At 43.1% G+C, this 19085-nt stretch overlaps 1 protein-coding gene across 1 annotated transcript in view; it reads right to left on the reverse strand.

Annotated features, from left to right (window-relative positions):
* Positions 1-6082: 6082 nt before the first annotated feature.
* Positions 6083-19085, reverse strand: part of RFTN1 (raftlin, lipid raft linker 1) — a 94843-nt gene continuing 81840 nt past the window's right edge. The window contains exons 7-9 of the mRNA XM_054384841.1: positions 13072-13175; positions 11704-11785; positions 6083-6502 (exon numbers count right to left, since the gene is read on the reverse strand). Coding sequence (XP_054240816.1) covers positions 6083-6502; positions 11704-11785; positions 13072-13175 — 606 coding nt within the window. The remainder of the gene's footprint in view (positions 6503-11703; positions 11786-13071; positions 13176-19085) is intronic.

The following is a 19085-nucleotide window of genomic DNA, read 5'->3' on the forward strand; positions in this document are numbered from 1 at the left end:
AGAACCTAAGGCACAGGCTGCAGTTTCAGTCAGGAAGAGGTGACTCTGAATGATGGACCTTAAAGATCTGCCTATTTGGGACACTACCACGATGCGTGTTTGTCCATCTTCTGGTGCCTGCAGCCTCATCCACTCAGGTTTGTGCTTCTGGCTCTGAGTGACCTTATTGTGGCCTTCCAGTATCTGAAGGGGGTCTACAAGAAAGCTGGGGAGTGACTTTTTAGGGTGTCAGGGAGTGACAGGACTAGGGGAAACTGAACAAAAATAGAAACTGGTAGATTCAGATTGGATCTTAGGAAGAAATTCTTCCCCATGAGGGTGGTGAGACCCTGGAATAGGTTACCCAGGGAGGTGGTGGAAGCCTCCTCCATGGAGGTTTTTAAGGCCAGGCTGGATGTGGCTCTGAGCAACCTGCTGTAGTGTGAGGTGTCCCTGCCCATGGCAGGGGCGTTGGAATTAGATGATCCTTGAGGTTGCTTCCAACCCTAACAATTCTACGATTCTACTGTACCATGTGGCCCTAAGTACAGGCTGAAATGACTTGGCTCTTCCACTGCAGACCCAGAGGGGATGTCTCATCAAATCCCTTCCTACTTAAAGGAGAGGAAGATCCTTTCTGAGTACCCCTGTTTCAAGGCATGGTTCCTTGTTTGTTCACTCTACAATGTAAATAGGACAGCGTGCTTGTCAGAAAAAATAAAACCAAGGGGGTTTTATGTTCATAAAGATCACAGCTGACATGTGGGGGTTGATGCTTGAAGGAAGCAGGAGTTTTTTTCCTAGAAACGTGCAATACACTGCTGTGGGGCAGTACTGGTGCCTTAAAATAAAACCCACTCGCTGGGCTACTGCATGTTTTAACAAAGTAATAATGAAAAGATTCTGAGAAGCCTTTAACTGTTGTTTTTCTTAGGATTTTTAAATCATTAAGTGGATTGTAAGCAGGTTTACTCTTTTTTTTTCTCTCTCTTAATGCACGCTTTCTTCAGCCCAAATGACATCTCTCACAAACCACTCCTCAGATCTGCACCAAAATGCCCATTTAACAAAAGGCATTTCCAAGCCCTCTGCAGCTGTAATCACCCTCATTTCCCTCTAACCTCTTTCTGTCATCCCCTGTTACACTCAGGCTGAGCGCTATGGGGCAAGGAAGAACACAGCTCTCCAATTGTGAGGGCTCACTGGCTCGAGGAGCAGCCTTGAACACACAAACACACACTGGGAAGAGAAAAAAAAATAAAATTCCTACCTACCTCCCCACCCCCAAATTCCATAGCCCTCAGTTACTTTTAACAAGGAAGTTCTCTCTTACCTTGAACAGATACCCTGCCAAAGGGCACAGAGCACCTTCATTCCGGAACACGTGTCCTGGTCATCCATGCCCGTTTCTGAGCCAAGAGGCCAGGAGAGTTGCTCACATCCCCTTCCTCCATTGCCTTGGCACTGAAGAATCTTTTGGAATGCTATTTTTTAATAGGGTTTAGAATGAACTATCAGTTGCACCTTGAATCTGTTATTGGCTCTGACTCTACCACAATTGAGGAGAGAAAAGAAATCCAGGAAAATTAACCTGTAAATAAATAAATAAATGCACTGATAGCCTGCCCTGGTGGGAATAGAGAGCAGCCTCTGCTGCTCAGCAGCTACTGATTTGGAGAAATACTCTCAGCACGTGGTTGAATCATAACATATCATCTTAGACAATGTTTGTTCCTATTGCATTTGTGCCATTGGCTAAGGAGCAACTTCAAGGAGAAAAAGCAGGCTGATGATTTTTCTATGACAACAAAACCTGAGGACTGCCATAGGTGTCCAGCTATACATTTCTACTGAAGCTTCCTGAGATGGTTTGTTACCTGGTGTTGGAGCCTGTTTGCAATCAATCAGTTTCTTCTTCCTGTGGCATTTATTTTAGCAGTTTGCTGTGTGCTCATCTGGTACAATGGCTATGAAGTATTCCTATAGGGTTTGCATTAATTAGCTGGAAAAGAGAGTGGCTATTCAGTTATCATTGCATCATTTCAGTTAGTAGGGTGCTTTTAGAGTGAATAACAGAAAGCACTTAAATTGAAAATCCTTTTTGTTCCCCCTTCAGTGTATTGGTAAGCTACTGATTAGAGTCAACTGCCACATTCAGCACCACAGGCAACCTTCTGCTGATAGAGGCTTTGGCCAGGATTGCCTTTTAAAGCAGCATATCTCCACTAACAGCCTTGGAAACCTAGGAATTACAACTCTGAATTCATAGGTGAGCTGGTATTGCTGGCCAGCATTCCTCATCCTTTTTAGAAGCATTTAGCAGAAAGAAATCAGTATCTGCTCTTCTTACACTCTTCAGTTCTGGCAGGGTGAAATTCCTGCATGAAAAGCTGATTGTGCTTTATTTCTGCCCTATAATTGGCTCCCTGAGGCAAATGTAGAGAGTCAGGGCAACTACAAAGCAAGAGCATCCAAATGCAGAGCCCCTCTCACCTCAGGAACAGGCTGAGAGAGAAGCTGAATTAGGGGGAAAAAGAAGTATATTGTTTTGTACTTACCTTCATTCCCATGCATATGTTAAAACTACTTTGAGCTATTTCAGTTACGCTGTATTCAAGTGCACAGATCCAATAATCAAAGAAATTATACAAGAAGAAATGCCAGCCAAATAATCTCTGCATTTAACCCCTCCCAATCAGCACATGAACTTTTTTTCATCATGATGCTTCTACAGTTTGGACTTTCAACCTTTCTACCTTTTTGGTACCCTTTCTTGGTACTCTTCTTGGTACCCTTCTTGGACTTCGACCCCTGCCTTCTGCTGTTTGTTTCAATATAAAGCCCCCTTCCACCCTTCATTTAGTTCAGCAACACCCCTCTGCCATCTTCTTGCAGCCTTTGACATTTCTTCACTTGTCTGAGCTGGATTTTCTGCTTTGACCCCATCCCGTTTCACAAGTGTTGTCTTGTTCAGATGACCACTTGCTCTGACACCAGCACGCCTAACTACTGACATCTGACAGCAGCCCACCTGCTCCTCCAGCAGCTCTTCCGACTGGCCCATGCACCTGAGTGTTGTGGGGCCAACAAAACCACCTTCATGTTAGAATACACCCAAGTGCCACTTGTGTGTGCTGTCCTGCTTCATTGGCACCAGGTGGTAGCACAAGCTGTCAGCTTCTTCCCTAGGCACACAGGCCATGCTCACTGGTGTCTCCTTCCCTTGCAAGAGAGGCACCTAAGATTAGATTGCATCCTTACTGGGAGATTCTGTCCAGTTCAGGAGGAAAAATAGGTCAGGCTTTAAATGAAGGCTCTCTGTGGGAAGGGAAAGAGCCTGGCTTCTCTCTGCTATGGAGCTGGTGGCTCAGAGTAGCTTGGCTTCTCTGGGTGAGTCTTGCCCTCCCCCTGCAAGTTGTACTTCTGCAGCCAGACACCCATTTCAGCTTCTTCCACATACAGTTACAGTCTCTCCACTGGGTCACGTTTTCAGCTGCAGGAGTTAAGCTCTGGCCAAGCCCTTTCTCTTTCTCCATTGGGGCTTCAAATAAGGAGATGACTGCTTGCTTTCACTTCCTTGGCTGCTCTGGTGGTCTTGCTTTTTCAAGGCCAAAATGGCAAAAGCAGCTGAGATAAAATGCACCTAACAGCTGCAGAGCCTTGCTGCTCTACCCCAAGCCTGTCTTCCCCACACTACATCACTCCTGTATAATCTATCTAGGAGGTGATTTAAGCTCAGTTCACCCAGCTGAACTAATTCAGAGTAACTTGAAGTCACATGTTGGAATTGATTATGTGACTGTCAAACCAAAACTGTTTGCCCTTTATAAGCAGAAAAAAATGTGAAAGTTCTCTTTCAGTCTTCCCAACCCTAACCTGCTGTGACATTTACAGCAACCAAGTTTTAAATGCTTAAACTGAAGGGCAACTTCCTCAGAGACCCTTAGGTGCTGTGTTGGTCTGGTGGTGAAAAACCAAGTAGCCAGTTCTCTAGCACTAGAAATTGCTGCTAATTCAGTAGCAAGAAGCTTCCTTCATCACCACATGGAGACCCCAAGTTCCTCCTTCTGGGGACGAATTATTGCCTGTTGTGCAAGTACCACAAATAAGGAATCTCCTCATGACCTTTATTTTTCTTTAGTTTCATAAGCAGTTGGGATCCAGTTAAACAAGGTCAAATGGCAGTCCAGTAAAAGGCTTTTTGTCTTAAAAAGTATTTGGAGAGTTCTCTCTACTGCAACACTTTCTACTAGCAAAATACTCATTAAATGTAGTGAATTTTTACACAGGATTAATACAAAGCTGGTCCTTGAAACAAACACCATCAGCAGAAGGATCATATGATAAGAAAATTTGCAAACAGGTACTTCAAACTGTACAGAGGAGAGACCTTGTCTTTAAGCAGAACAACTGAAACAACTCTTTTTGAGGCTATTGGAACTCCTCTCTAATCTCAAGAAACAGAATAAAATAATTGAAAAATACTGCCTAAGTAGAAGCTACTTAAAGTCCTGGGGTTAAACAACTGAATTAAAACCCAAAACTTCTTTAATCAGTGGAAAAAAAAAAAAAGCACCACCATACTTTGGTTTAAACTTGAATGCCCTTGTCCCAATTAGATGAATATTCAAAGGGGTATGATTTTGCCCTTCTCTGCAGTGTTTTGCCAACTGTATAATTTGTAGGCCTGTAAGATGCTTTTGAACCACTCTAGGTGCACATCTGACCCAGAACACACTTCGTTGCATTTTCCTTTGAAGACAAAGGAAAATTACCAGACACAAATGGGTTAAGGGGAAAAGCAGCAAACCACTTACAGAGCTCTTACTTCAGAAAAAAACCCAAGGGGGTCAGAATGTATTTCTCACCTTCTTACCAGATTACTTAACCACTTGTAAATAGGGATGAAGACTGTTAAGAAAAGAGAAACAGCTACTTCCTACTGTTTTAAGAATCCTGAAGTACTTGGAGAACATTGGCACAGAAACTATGTTACAGACGTACATTCACTGGTAAATATTTTTAATGCAGCTCCAAACATCAAAATGCTGGTCATTTTACAGAACTCCATTAGGTATCAGTTCCAAAATATGGCTACTCATATATATATATATAAAAAAAACAATCCCAAAACCTCTATGAGGGTATTTTGCATTTTGTAAAGTCATTTAGTGACATTTGTTGGTCACTGACCCCTGCTATTTGTCTACAGTTTCAGTTCTTTCTCCCAATATATTTTATAACACTGAGGAAGTGGTGCAAAATCACCTGGAAGGGTCAGGTGGTAACATCTAGTTCCAATTTTAGTGAAGACAGACACTGAAATTAGTACATTTTACCTGTTTGTTTTGGGTTTTTTTCCTGTTTTTCTGTCCTTCTGAAGTCTCCACAGCTACTAATTGTTGACTGGCAAAGAGAAGATAAACGTGAGTGAATAGGAAATAGCATTTTCCATTGGAATCCTCTGCCTCACACAAATTTACTGTGGGGTTTGTTTACCCAGTGTGCCAAAAATAGGTACATAATTTGCTTATTGATGAAAGATCTGAAGAAGTTAATAAAATTCAGAAGAGAGTATCATTAGTAAGCAAGCTATTTGAGATAAATGCAGGTAACAGGCATCTCATCTAAGCTTTCCAATTTTATCCTGTTTAAGCCCAAATACCATTTCCATGACACTACAAGCTTCATGACAAGTAACATATGGCACAATAACACCTTCAGCAAAGATATGTGGACAAGTAAAGCATTTGAGAGTAAAATCTGACCCAGTGAAATGTTTGCCCTGACCCAGGTACAAAACCAGTTTGCTAAAGTCAGAAAAAACCCCAGGTACGTTTTCTGCCCCTACTTTTTAATTTGAAGTGTAGCCCTAGGAGGCAGCACAGGGCATTGGCCACTCTGGGCAGTGGATGGAATTTTGCAATTAATGGCTGTGGGTTAAAAAGCCCAGACCTGTAGTTACTTAAAACTTCCCTTTATTGGTGTGCTAAGGAGCAACGTAAGTACAATGAACTGAGCAGTGAGCGATGGTGATGAGCAAGATCTGTTCTTCTGTCTTGGCCAAGTATCAGCAACCCAGAGGAGTCCTGCACCGCAGCTCTTACTCGCAGGAGCAGTCCACTGCCCCTCCGCTGCCCTCCGCCGCAGGAGCGCAGTCTCCCCCCGCTGTTACCTGTTCCATGCAGCAGCCAGAGGAGCTCTGGCTGGGGCAGGCCTGCTCGTCACTGCCATCAGCATTGCAACTGGCAGGACAGGTTTCTTCCAGCGCCCCCTCCAGATGGGTGCCTGTGCCGTTGGTCCCAGCAACCTCCTCTGCCCAGTCTATGACATCATCCAGCTGCTGCTCTGGAGCTGGCTTGGCTGCTGTTGACATTTGTGCTTCTAAGTTTCTTGTGTTCTCTGTGACTTCAAACTCCTGCTTCTCCTCTGCCATTTGCTTCTCCCTGGTACTTGACTTAGCCTTTGTGGAATTCCTCATTTGTTTGTTGTGCATATCTTCTTTGGAGAACCTCCAGTGAAACTACAAATAAGAGATGTAAATGTTAAAGACCATTAGAAACAACCTCATCCCATGGACATTTACTTTCCTGAGCAGGAAATGTTTTTATTATTTAGTTTCAATTCAAAGACTAGTTTGAGCAAAAAGACTTAAAATTTAAAGAAAGGGTATGACTAAATCAGAGGGGTTAAGGTCATTTGTGCCTACATGTATACAGCTACTTGTAGTGGGTTGCAATTGCCCCCCAACTAATTTGGAGAATTACCCCCAAAATAAAATTGCCAGACCAACTCAGGTGGAAACAAATGAAGCTCTATTTACAAGCAAAACTACAATCTAGAAATACAAAATGCAATGAATATGTACAAAATCTACAATATTTACATGTATTTACAATTTATAAACACCACAAGAACCCTGCTGGACAAAACCAGGGGCTACCAATAGCTTCCCCCTCTTGACCCTTTTCTCCACACCCCATACAAGGGAAAAGAGAAGAGCAGGGAGTAGCTGTTAGTACTTAGCCACAACAAGAACACAGCCAAGGTCAGCAACAGCCAAGCAAAAGCTACCAGCGACTATCAGCTAGAGGGAAGAAGCCAATAAAGAGAGAAAAACAGTTGATACAACTAACTTTTTGTTAGTTACCAGCCCAATGGGATTATTTAGACCTTATCATTATTTTCCCTTTACATCCAGTGGTCATTTATTTACATTCTACCACTTTCTACTCAAGATCTGTGGAAAACTTCCTCGGCATCAGCTTAAAACTGCCACACTACTACACACAGGAAAGAGAGTGTGATGCACTCTGCTTCTGCTGCTTCACATGCCCCGTGGGTTGCTCACCACATGCTGTGTCACTGGTGAGGCCTGCAGCACGCTGGCAGCCAACCTGCACCATGTGCAAAGCAAGAGCAGGCAAAGCTGCACAAGTGCAGACGGAGGAAGCAATCCTGTGGCCTTCTTCCAATGTTTGTCACCAGGTTCACAGCACAGCTAACACCATGCTCAAGGCTGTACCCAAACAGTGAAATATTCTGAACCATTGATAGGAATGTTTTGTGATGAGAGGCATGAGGCTGCCTCCTGCAGCACTCGGCACAAGGCTTACCACAGACACTGCTTCAGAAGAATGGTTTTATCGACTTACAAAAAATCATAGAATAGAGGCTGGAAGGGACCTCCAACGCTCATCCAGTCCGACCTCCCTACAGTCAGCAGGGACATCCCCGACTAGATCAAACTGCCCAGGGCCTCATCCAGCCTCACCTTGAATATCTCCGAGGAAGGAGCCTCAACCACCTCCCTGGACAATCTGTTCCAGTGTTCCATCACCCTCATAGTGAAGAACTTCTTCCTGATATCCCACCTAAATCTGCCCTTCTCTAGTTTGAAGCCATTGCCCCTTGTCCTCTCACTGCAAGCCTTTGTAAACAGTATCTCCCCATCCTTCCTGGAGGCCCCCTTCAGGTACTGGAAGGCTGCTATGAGGTCTCCCCAGAGCCTCCTCTTCTCCAGGAGAAATGATGAAGGGACTAGCAGTACCCTGAAATACTGACTCGACAGGTGTAACAAATACAAAGGCTGACAAATATGCCACTAACAAATATGCCACTAACACATCTGCTTCACTTGCAAAAAAAAAAAATAATGGAGCTTCCCAAGGAAAGCCAGGCCATGTTCCAAGCTGTTGCTGAGCCATCTTGCACAAGTTTGTGAAGTACTGGTGAACGTGCACACCTGTTTCATCAGCTGTGTCCAGTGATGGGGGCTCAAGGATAGGTGAGGATGCAATGCTTGGACAGCATAAATAGTTAATAGAATCAATAAATAATAAATGGAATAATAAAAAATAATGATAAATAATAAATGGAAGTAATGCTTGGGTGGCATCAGGATATTCAGCTGTTTTCTCCAGTGCAGCAATGTCTGTGCCACAGGTGGCCAAAAAAAGGACTTCTGGTCATACATTTTAGATCTAGCTATTCATTCTTTAATCAAAAAGCCATTCAAAACCTATTACGGCTTATTAGATTAAAAAAAAAAGAAGCAGCAATGTTATTTTTCTTCTGCTAGCCAGAACTTAACCTAGAAAAAAAAAATTAATTGGATTTCACAAGATTTTTCTGAATTTTACATAAAGGAAGCCACTTAAATTTACAATTTAGAGAAAGGGGAAAGACAGAATCTCAACTCCACAGTCTAGCTGTTTAAAATTCACCGGCACCTGAATGTTTTCCTCTTTGATTTGCAGAAGTGCTGGGCACCTACAACTCCCCTTTAACTCAAAGCTTTCTTTGGTGGAAGGTAAGATCAGGGCCCTGAATGCGATAAAGATCAAACTGCAGGAGGCTGTGTGTGCATGTGCACCTGTGTGGTTTCACAGAACTGCACACAGCCAGCTCCTGCTGAAATAAGCACCCCTTCTGTATCACAGAATCACACAATTGTCAGGGTTGGAAGGGACCCCAAGGATCAGCCAGTTCCAACCCCCTGCCATGGGCAGGGACACCTCACACTACATCAGGTTGCTCACAGCCACATCCAGCCTGGCTGCAAAAACCTCCAGGGATGAGGCTTCCACCACCTCCCTGGGCAACCTGTTCCAGTGTCTCACCACCCTCATCATGTCTAATCTGAATCTCCCCATTTCTAGTTTTGCTCCATTCCCCCTAGTCCTATCATTACTGACACCCTAAAAAGTCCCTCCCCAGCTTTCTTGTAGCTCCCTTCAGGTACTGGAAGGCCACAAGAAGGTCTCCTTGGAGCATTCTTTCTTCTCCAGACTGAACAGCCCCAACTCTCTCAGTTTGTCTCCATAGCAGAGGAGCTCCAGCCCTCTGATCATCCTTGTGGCCCTTCTTTACTGTAATAGAGGCTCCAGACACAGTACTGCAGGTGGGGTCTCATAAGAGAGGAGCAGAGGGGGAGAATCACCTCCCTTGCCCTGTTGGCCACACTTCTCTTGCTGCAGCCCAGGCTCTGGTTGGCTTTCTGGGCTGCAAGTGCTCACTGCTGGCTCATGTTGAGCTTCTCATCCACCAGCATCCCCAAGTCCTTTTCTTCAGGGCTGCTCTCAAGCCAGTCCCTGCCCAGCCTATATCAATGCTTGGGATTGCCCTGACCCAGATGTAGAGCCTTGCACTTGGTCTTGTTGAACCTCGTGAGGTTGGCTTGTGCTCACCTCTCCAGCCTGTCCAGCTCCCTCTGGATGGATCCCTTCCCTCCAGCCTGTCTGCTGCACCACACAGCTTGGTGTCATTGGCTAACATGCTGAGGGTGCCTCAATGCCACTGTCCATCTCACCAACGAAAGTATAAAGTGCATGACCATGATTGGCAGAATATTGCCCTAGTAAGAATACTTCTCTCACTGAAGAGAAAAATAAGCTGCACCACTCCTTGCATGTTTCCTTTTCTGCTCCTCTGGCTAAACAGAACAGGGGTTGTTGTGCATAGGTAGGATGCTTCGGTTTCCAGGGCTGCAATATCCTTTTAATCTTGCCAGACTATTTGCCTCCTCTGAGAGGTTATCTATAAACATTTCAGACACGCAGTATCACAAGTTAAAAAACCCCTGAGAGCCTGTGACGTTGCGCATGCAGAATATTCAGTAACTCAATCAAATGCTGTTTGGCATCTTTGATGTGAGTCGCTCCACCACTTAGAGATGCTGAACCAGTCTTATGTTGCTTTATAGAACTATAAATCAGTGTACCTCATTTTGCCTTGACCTTTGCTATGGAAATGTGCTCTAAGAGATTTGTGCCCTCAAACATCTCTGTGTATTTAATACTGCCACGATGTGTAAATCCTTTGCTTTGTCAACCAGACATTGTTACGCAAGTTTTTATATCCTCCAAGGAAAAAACTTAAACAAAGTTCTGAGTCATCTGGACGGTATGCATTTGTTATTGCAACACAAGAAATCAGGATCACACTCATTTATGTGAAGATGTACAGTCACTTGTAGGTTCCCACCCCTCCCATTAAAACCTCACACAGTGGTAGGGAAAAAAATGACCAAATACAGACACTCCAACCCTCGTCCCAAAATCCCTTTAATCACTTGAAAACAGACAGAAAAAGCAAGAAAGTTGGGCTTTGTAACACGTTCACAGAATACTGTGGGCTCTGTCTTTGCTAATGAGAGAGGCTAAATCCTATAATCACAGTCATGCTCCCAGTGGTTCTCTCCTTCTTCAGACAGTTCAAACACTCTCCTGGTCACCAGTTCATCTAAAAGATGACTTTCACAGAGCCAGGCTCAAAACCAGTGTGGGCTTTTATAGATGAAAACTATCTGTAATTATCTCAAATGTTGAGTAAAACGCTCCTAGTGCTCAACTCTGCTTAGTATTTCTAACCTCCTACTCTAGGTCAACTTCTGCAGGGCCTCAAGCACAGCAGTCCTTCAGGTGACATTTGGCTAGCCTAAGTGCACAGAGCTAGAATAAAAATGAGCTTGGATTAATTAGCAACCTTCTGATCATGTGGTTTCAGAGCTCCTTTCCATACTTCACCTGGCTTTTTTGGTACTCAAAGGCAAGGCAAATTCTAGTACTACAGGAAGGTCACCACTTTTCCCAGTTTCCAGTCCTCGTATTTCCATCTCAGCTGTATGCCATGACAGGTTTGGGTAGGGAAATCTACAGCTACACAGCTTCAAAATAGAAATAGGAATGCACATGTCTGTCCCTCATGTACATCATTAGCTGTTGGCTATGTTCTTGGATAATTCAGATGGATTCAGGGGGCCTTTTTTTTTTTTTTTTGGTTAATTCTAGCAGAATTCATTAGCATTCACACAACAGATAGAAACACCTGCCAAGATCAGACATGCACCATGCTAGGCTCTATCAAAACAGGTAACAAGAAAGAGAGAGCAATTTAAATAGGAGAGACAGGCAGTGGGTGGGAAAAAATAGCATTGATTCCACCTTGCAGGCAGTGAACATGGGCAGAGAATCCTAGGCTCAGCTGTAAAGAGGAATTTACATCTCTTCTACTGCTGTGACTTCAATAGAGAATGAAATATAAGAGCTTTCGTATTGTTTGACATTTCTTTGTTTCTCTCATTTGAACAGTTCAGCTCCTTGTATCTTACTACTGTACCACAGAAATGCTGAATAGACCTTTTTGACTTCTATGGGAAATCAATGACAATATTAAAATACCTCCAACAAACACCAAAGAAACCAGGAGCTCAAGGTTGTTTACCTTAGATTCTTTCTTCTTCGCTTTCTGGGGCAAAGAAGGTCTCTGAAGAAATACAATTTGCTTTGTAGATAAATTTCCCTCCCTGAAAAGAAACAAATGCACACTCCTGAGAATGAATTAAATTCACGTCCAGCATCACTCAAAGCGAAAATCCATCTCCGCAAGTTATTTCTGCAGGTCAAAGAACAACAAAATAAAGAATGACCTAAACATTGCCTGTCCCCAGTGTCTTTCCACAGCCTGGTATTTTGGAGGGGGCCAGTGGGGGGGATTAGGAAAAAAAAAAAAAAGAGCAACTGTTCAGCCTGATAGAGCCTGTCAGCCTGTGACATACTTCTGCTGAATGTTTTAGCGTTAGTGTGTAAACACAGAAAAAATTGTTTGGAGAAAAAAAGCAAGAAATCCAGGCTCCATGGTGCCTGTGTGTAGCAGCATCTCAGGGACAACAGAGCAGTCCCTCTTTGGACACCAATCAGGAATGGGGCTGGGTGCTCCTTACAGCGTGACAGGAGGCACAGAGGCACAACCAAATGCCACCAGCGGTTAGATTGTGTGGGTGCCCTTTGTCAAGCTGGGCAGTGTTACTGAAGTTATAAACAGCATACAGAAAGCTAGAAGAGAAAGAAACCCATATATACCTTGTTAATTTTCTGTTCCTTTCTATATTTAAACATATATGAAAAACTTGAAATATGATTCCCCCCCCCTGTTCCCCAGCACAGATGGCCTTTACTTTTTAGGTTTTTATGTGTAGGAGTAGTCTTCATCTAGATCTGGGCATATTTTTACTTTTATAAGATAAAAAATGATGACTGATTATGTTGCTGTATAAATATATTCCTGATCAGGGAGAATTCAGAAAGCTCCATCTTCATGATTAACAAGTGGGTTGATTGTTTTTCACCACAGTTATGAAGAGCATTTTGAAGTGGCTTACATTTATAGTTAAAACCTCAGACTATTAATAATAGCACATAGACTTGCAAAGTGATTACATATGCAAAGAAGGCACATGGTTCTTCTCGGCTAGACTGTGTATCAGCAGCATTAGACAACATCAGCCAGACAACATCTCACTCCAAACATTATCACAGGTTTTGTCTGTGCTGCTGGGAGATGCAGAGCAGGAATTTTACAATCAAGAAGTTTTCAGAGAGGCGGAGATGATACCCAGAAAGCACACTGCTACCTCGCAGCATTTTGTCTGTCAGACACGTGCTTCCTGCCCCGTGCAGCTTGTGATGCTCAGAAAACCCAAACAGCTGCACCAAAGTTTGCAAGGGCAGCTACTGTGTGCATGCAAGGAGATCCAGGAGAGCTGCTTGTATGGACTTCAGTGTCCTAAAGCAGTGCCTGGCCCCTCCCTACCTGTTTGTCTTCACAATCGGAGTAGGAAGCACGCAGGTCAGCTGCCAGCCGTACATGGCAAGGGAGTTCAGCAGCGGAACGTAATCTGTCTGCACTTCAACTCCCTAGGAAAGAGCAATCAACAGTTAGCATCAGCACCTGGAATGCAACATTCAGCCTGCTAAAAAAAAAAAAAAAAAACACAACAAGGAAGTATACATGTGTGGGTTTTCTGGGAGGGAGAATGGGGTTTTGTCCTGAAGTGGGCAGGTAGGCAGAAAGGAAAATGTTTGAAAGGATGAGACACGGGGCCAATAATTGCCTGTATAGAGCAAACTGTCAACTGAGTTTGTTTAAAATGGTAAATATCTGTGAGGCATCCACCTAGCTTTAGGTGGCACATCTGAACAGGACAAAGTTGTTGTATTTTATCAATTACCTCCTCCCAAGCAAAAAGATACTCAAATAGCTAAAACATGACAGCATTGCTTTTCCCCCAGTCTGTGCCCATCTAGGCCAAAGTAAATCCTGAAGCTCTGTACTGACATCAGTCAGATTACTCCACCGTGATGGATCAAAAGCAAAATGGCCAACAACGACAAAAGCACAGCTCTGGTCCTTTTACCACCCACAAATACACATCGCCTCCTCGTTATTCCGAATCAGGAAACCTGTGGGCGAGACCCTTCAGTGCAGAAGCCTGGCTCCAGCCACAGACCCACCCAGCAGAGCCTTTGCTAATTTTCTTTCTGCTAAATGGCAGACCCTGTAATTCACACAGAAAGCACCATGGTGCTCTCCACAAAGATTGCTCCACCGAGGTGTCTAATTGCCAAAACTTCCAGCAATTTAACAGGAAGATGTGGGAGCACATTTACTAGTTTTTAATTTTAATAAACACAAAGCAGACAAATGGCAACTACTAATCTCTACAAAGAGAACTACATTCCATTGGGATAACAATTAAATTTGCCAGAAATTTACACTGGTTTCATGTGCACACAAGGAGTTTTAATGGCCAGTTCTCAGCTCTGGGTAAGGCACAGTAGCTTTGCAGCTCCAAAAAAAAAAAAAAAATCCATTTATTCCAAAGTAATAAAATAGGCATTTGATCAGAACTAATCCAAATCCTACTGTAGTTATTTCAAGGTATTTTAGTGAATTCCAGTCTCAGCTATTCCTTTCTTCTAACAAATGTAATTTAGGTCACTTGATATCTTCATGACTGCCTGTCTATACCTATTAAAAACCCAATCGTGACTACAAAGGCAAATAGCTGAAGAAGCTGCACTGCTCCTGCTTAAAAAGGTGAATGCTTAAAAACTAAATTCCAGAAAGCACATGGCAGAGAACACTCTGCTGATGTTATTTCTGTAGAGGGGCTTTCAGGGACTTACAGAAACAGTGCTACTTTACAGCATCACCGTGTGCAGATCAGAATTGCTAACTCCAGGAGAGGAAAGAGATGCCCTGCAAGAAGGGAGCAATGCCATGTGGTCTTTGACTCATGTGCTCTGAAGCAACCAGGACTTATACCACAGCTGTGACTGTGGTAGCTCCAGAGTCTCCTTAGGCTGCCACAAGATGGATATTTCCACCCTCCTTCCAGTTTTTTAAAATAGGGTACCCTAGGGTAACACAAAAATTATATTTGTAGATTTCTGTTAAGATCTAGTGTCTCAAGAAAACACAAAAATAACGCATTTAGATTTATGAGATTGGTCAACAACATCTTCCAAACACTAAGAGAAAAATACCCAACGTGAGCATTAAAAACAAGGCCAGAGCATCCACCATTGTGTACCTGGAAGAACACAAACACATAAAAGGATCTGACCAAAACATTCCTTCCATTAAACAGCCTTTGTAGAGGGAAAAAAAAAAAAAACAAACCAGAAGGAACTCACTCACTTAGAGGGTGAAAGACTAGCAGGTCAGGGAAGACTGGCACAGCAGACCTTGTTTGTGCCCCAAGCAACATCTCGTGTTGCAAAGATGAATTCTATTTTGAATTCACTGCCTAAGGTTTGCAATTAGCAAGAAGAACCTTCTCCTTGCATCAGGATGTGCATCAAACATCAGAAATCAGAGGGAGATTACAGCAATGAGGGAGGACATCAATACCACACAGAGCCCATTTGGCTGCTGCAGAAGCCAAATTGTTTCAGGGTTACACTGTCACTCCTGCCACAGCCCACTGTCCCTGCAGGCTCTGAGTGGCAAGACAAGGCTGGCTTTGGACCTGCCTGGCTTGTCAGGAGTCAGCATCATCTCCAGCAGATGATGTATCCCACAATCCCAGTGGTGGAGAAATGAAATGAGCAGGGAAAGCTCATTTGGAGTACAAAGTTATTGGAAAATAAATTTAAGACTGAAGTCAATTAGGCTTAAAGAAATTTTCTTTAACCAATCTGGAAAGGTGAAAAACTCTGCTGACAAAGTTCTGTACAACTGTTACAAAAAAGGTGGCCTTTTATTTTCATGTGCTGGTACTCAACCCCACAGTGTGTGTGTTAGGCTGTTTGGAGGAAGGGAACCTGATGGAGAGCTGCACACCTCCTCCGAGCTCCACATGCTCTCCCGCAGGCTCCCTCCCACTCTGCAGGATGCTTTGCTGGAGTCAGACACTGCATCTCCTTCCCAGGTCCCTGGGGGAATAAACTACTCCAAATAATTGGCTGTGTTTGAAGATCACAGACTAGAGAAAGGAGTCACTCCAGAGTAAACAGGTGTAACTCATATGGGCTTCAAGCTCCTGACTTGCAAATACAGATAATTGAAGCTTGCTTTAAGATGACAAGGAATGACTTCTCCCTCCCCCTCCTGAATCCTTGGTTGCAATCCTATCCCACGACTGGAATTTGTGTACCAGCAGGAGTCAGGGTCACAAAGACCTTTAATTGGTGTCATATTCAATGCTTTCCAAAGCAAAAATGCTTCTAAACAATCAGTCAGTGGGGGACGGGTGCAGAGAAGAGACATGTCGTATTCTTTTTACACGTAATACAATAATTAAAATTATTTTTTCTATTATTTGAGACAATGGAAAGAAAATTTCAAACATACACAGTTCCCTAAGATGAAATGATAATGCTCTTTCTAGCTAGCAAATATTGGATTTGAACACCAGCAGAAACTAGAAAGTACACGCCAGAGCCTTATTGAAAAAGAAGTGTTCAAATAATGCATCTCAAACTGGGAGACATTTCAGTGAAAGGGTGGAAATTTTTAATTAACTTGGTTCCCACTCTCCCGTAGATGATAAGTAATCTCTGATCACACCTTGAGTGTCAAGAAGCCAGAGCATATTGAGCTAGGTTTTCCCCTGACTTCCATCACATGAAAAGAATTAATTTCATTTCTAGTTGTACCGTTTGTTTCCAGAGTTTTCTCTTTTCACAGTTGCTTCTGCTCATTAGAAAAGGAACAAATGATTAAAAAATTATAACGATAATATCTGGGGCAAGCCACACAAACATCTGCATTAACAATTTTTCTTTTCTTTTCCCTCCTACTGTGACAATTTTAACCACAGCAAGAAAATAAACACGACAACTACTAAGCTCTTGTGAGACAGAAGTTCTTTAGAAATCATTCTTTCCTGGGTTAAGTGGATGTGATTTACAAGGCAGCTCTGGATTGTCACTATTTAATGCTTCTTTTCCCAACATGGATTGAAGAGTGGAAGACTGAAAATCTCATTAAATAAATTTTAATAAAACCTTTATCGGCAAATCCTAACAGACTGTGTACTGAGATCCACAGACAGATGGCAAAGAGGATGGGAAGTGAAAAACACAAGTTGCTTTGAAAGTGTAACCTACTGTTTGTTGGGGGAAACAGGCACTGCGTTCAAACCTGGCTCCTTGCAGAACAACAGAGGGGACAGCGCACCAGGGCGGCAGCCTGCACCCCAGCCAGGCCTGCTCACCAGTCCCCACCGCTGCCAAAGCCAGCACTTCCCCTCCCAGGGCACTGAAGGGAGGAAGAGGAAGGGGTGAAAGCTGGCCTTGCAGCCTAGTGGAAAAGAAAGACAATAAAATGAGAGAATTGAATATAGGGGCTGTGCAAGAATGACCCAGTAAAAGCCTGCTGCAAATGGTTTATGTTTGCAGTAATGCAGCTGACAAGGAGACTAAATCCAAGCTCTAAAGCTGTGAATTATGTGCCTTTTTTCCTTTGCAGACGTCTTCCAAAAGGTAATTTCTGCTAACAATATAACATTATTGCTCCATTAAAAACATTTATTGGAAGCAAAAGGAAGTTTCACAAGTGTTTCAGCAATAAAAGTTGGACTGTGCTCCTCTAGCATTGAGCTGCTCCTAAATTTCCAAGAGTAACATGCTACAGCATCTTCCTAGCAGATTGTTGCTACATATCCATTAGCTGTATAGCAGAGTGGTTTGGGATGGTTCCTGTACACTTAGAAACCACCAGTGGCTTCTGTCAGCAGATGGGTTGCTGACCAATACAGACTAACTGCCAAACTGGGACCTTAGTGGAAAGTTAATAGAAATAAAAAAGTAATAAAAGAAATCCAGAGGGAGGCTTTTTGCTCATTATTCAGGGCACAGGTAATTTAGAGCTTTTTGTGATTACTTAATATATGTCAGTTCATGCCATGTGAAATATTTTTATGCAGGGTGGCATCCTGGTAAGAGTTTTTTTGCGATTCAGATGTATCCAGTCACCATTTCAACACACACATAGGCTGCTCAGTACCATTCTTATCTGGCTCCACATCTAGGGTACCATAAGGAACAACAACCAAAAACCCCTCCTGTGCCCACAAAGCTAACTTCTCTCTATGACTTCTGCAGATGCAAATCCTACTTTCTAGCATATGTACAAACTGATAAAAACATCTGAGTGCTCCTGATACTGCCTGCACCTGTAACATAGATGCACATGTGCTCAGCAGCACAATTTTGCATTTATAAGAAGCATAGGATAGGCAGCAAATGCTGAAGGTGCTGACATGGAGGGTTCTCCACAAAGGAAGCATGGAAGCACCTTATGAAATGTGTTAAACCCACAACTGCACTGGCAACGTACACATGATTGGACAACTCCACATAACTGGCCATGGAGCACAAGACATAATTGTGATCTAGCAATCCATGAGTCCATTCTCTTAAATAACTCTGGCATTTTTAAATCAATTTCTGAATCACTTGTGCACTATACCTTAATGTGAGTGTTGATTTTACTGGCTGTACATCAACTGATTTTTGGGAAAAAAAAAAACAAACACAGAAAAACACTACCTAAGAACTTGTATAGTCCAGGCTGCTTTTCCACACACTGCTTAATCATCTCCATGCAGCTTCCCCCAACATAATTTCCTTTGGTTAAAATTTATTCTCAAAAATTCTAGCTTTTGCAAAAAGGTTTTGTGCACCACTCCATCATTATGGACTGAAGATCTGCTTCGATGTGAGAAAGGCAGCTGAAGTACAGACTCTCCACTGCCATCCGTTCGGGCAGCAGGAGAGTAAAGGTTGGCACTGCCCTTCACTTACATGCAGCCTGTGCATGCGATTTATGGGGGCCCAGCACCTGCTTCCTGTGCCCCTCAAAATGTTGAGGCCCCTCCCAAACCTGCCTGGCAGTAGCACAGGGTAAAAGAGATGCATTAGCCAGGGCACTACTGCCTGGCTAAAGGTGGCCCTCTGGGGTAAAGAAACACAACTTGCTCCTTGTGTGCTCTTTTACAGAGTACAAAAGAGGACTGAAATACTTTTTCTCAGCTTGTTCTTAGGTGGAAAGTTCAGATCTGGTATGCTCACTTTTTCCTGAAAAATTTTATGGGTGAGCAGAGACCTAGATCTTATATCTGATCTTATCACAAAGCTAAGCAAACCATGACAGACAGGAAGTGATTTTTTTTATTCATATTGTTTCAAATCCTATGCTTTTCTAAAAGCCTGTTTGCTTCAAGCTCCCTTTACTCACATGTTAGACATTCAATACTGCCAATGCCACAAGAAACCATCAGGGAGGCCCCAAGTTCATACTGCAAGATTTTATTACTA

This window comes from Indicator indicator, chromosome 11, assembly GCF_027791375.1.
Source record: "Indicator indicator isolate 239-I01 chromosome 11, UM_Iind_1.1, whole genome shotgun sequence".
Classification (NCBI taxonomy): Eukaryota; Metazoa; Chordata; class Aves; order Piciformes; family Indicatoridae; genus Indicator; species Indicator indicator.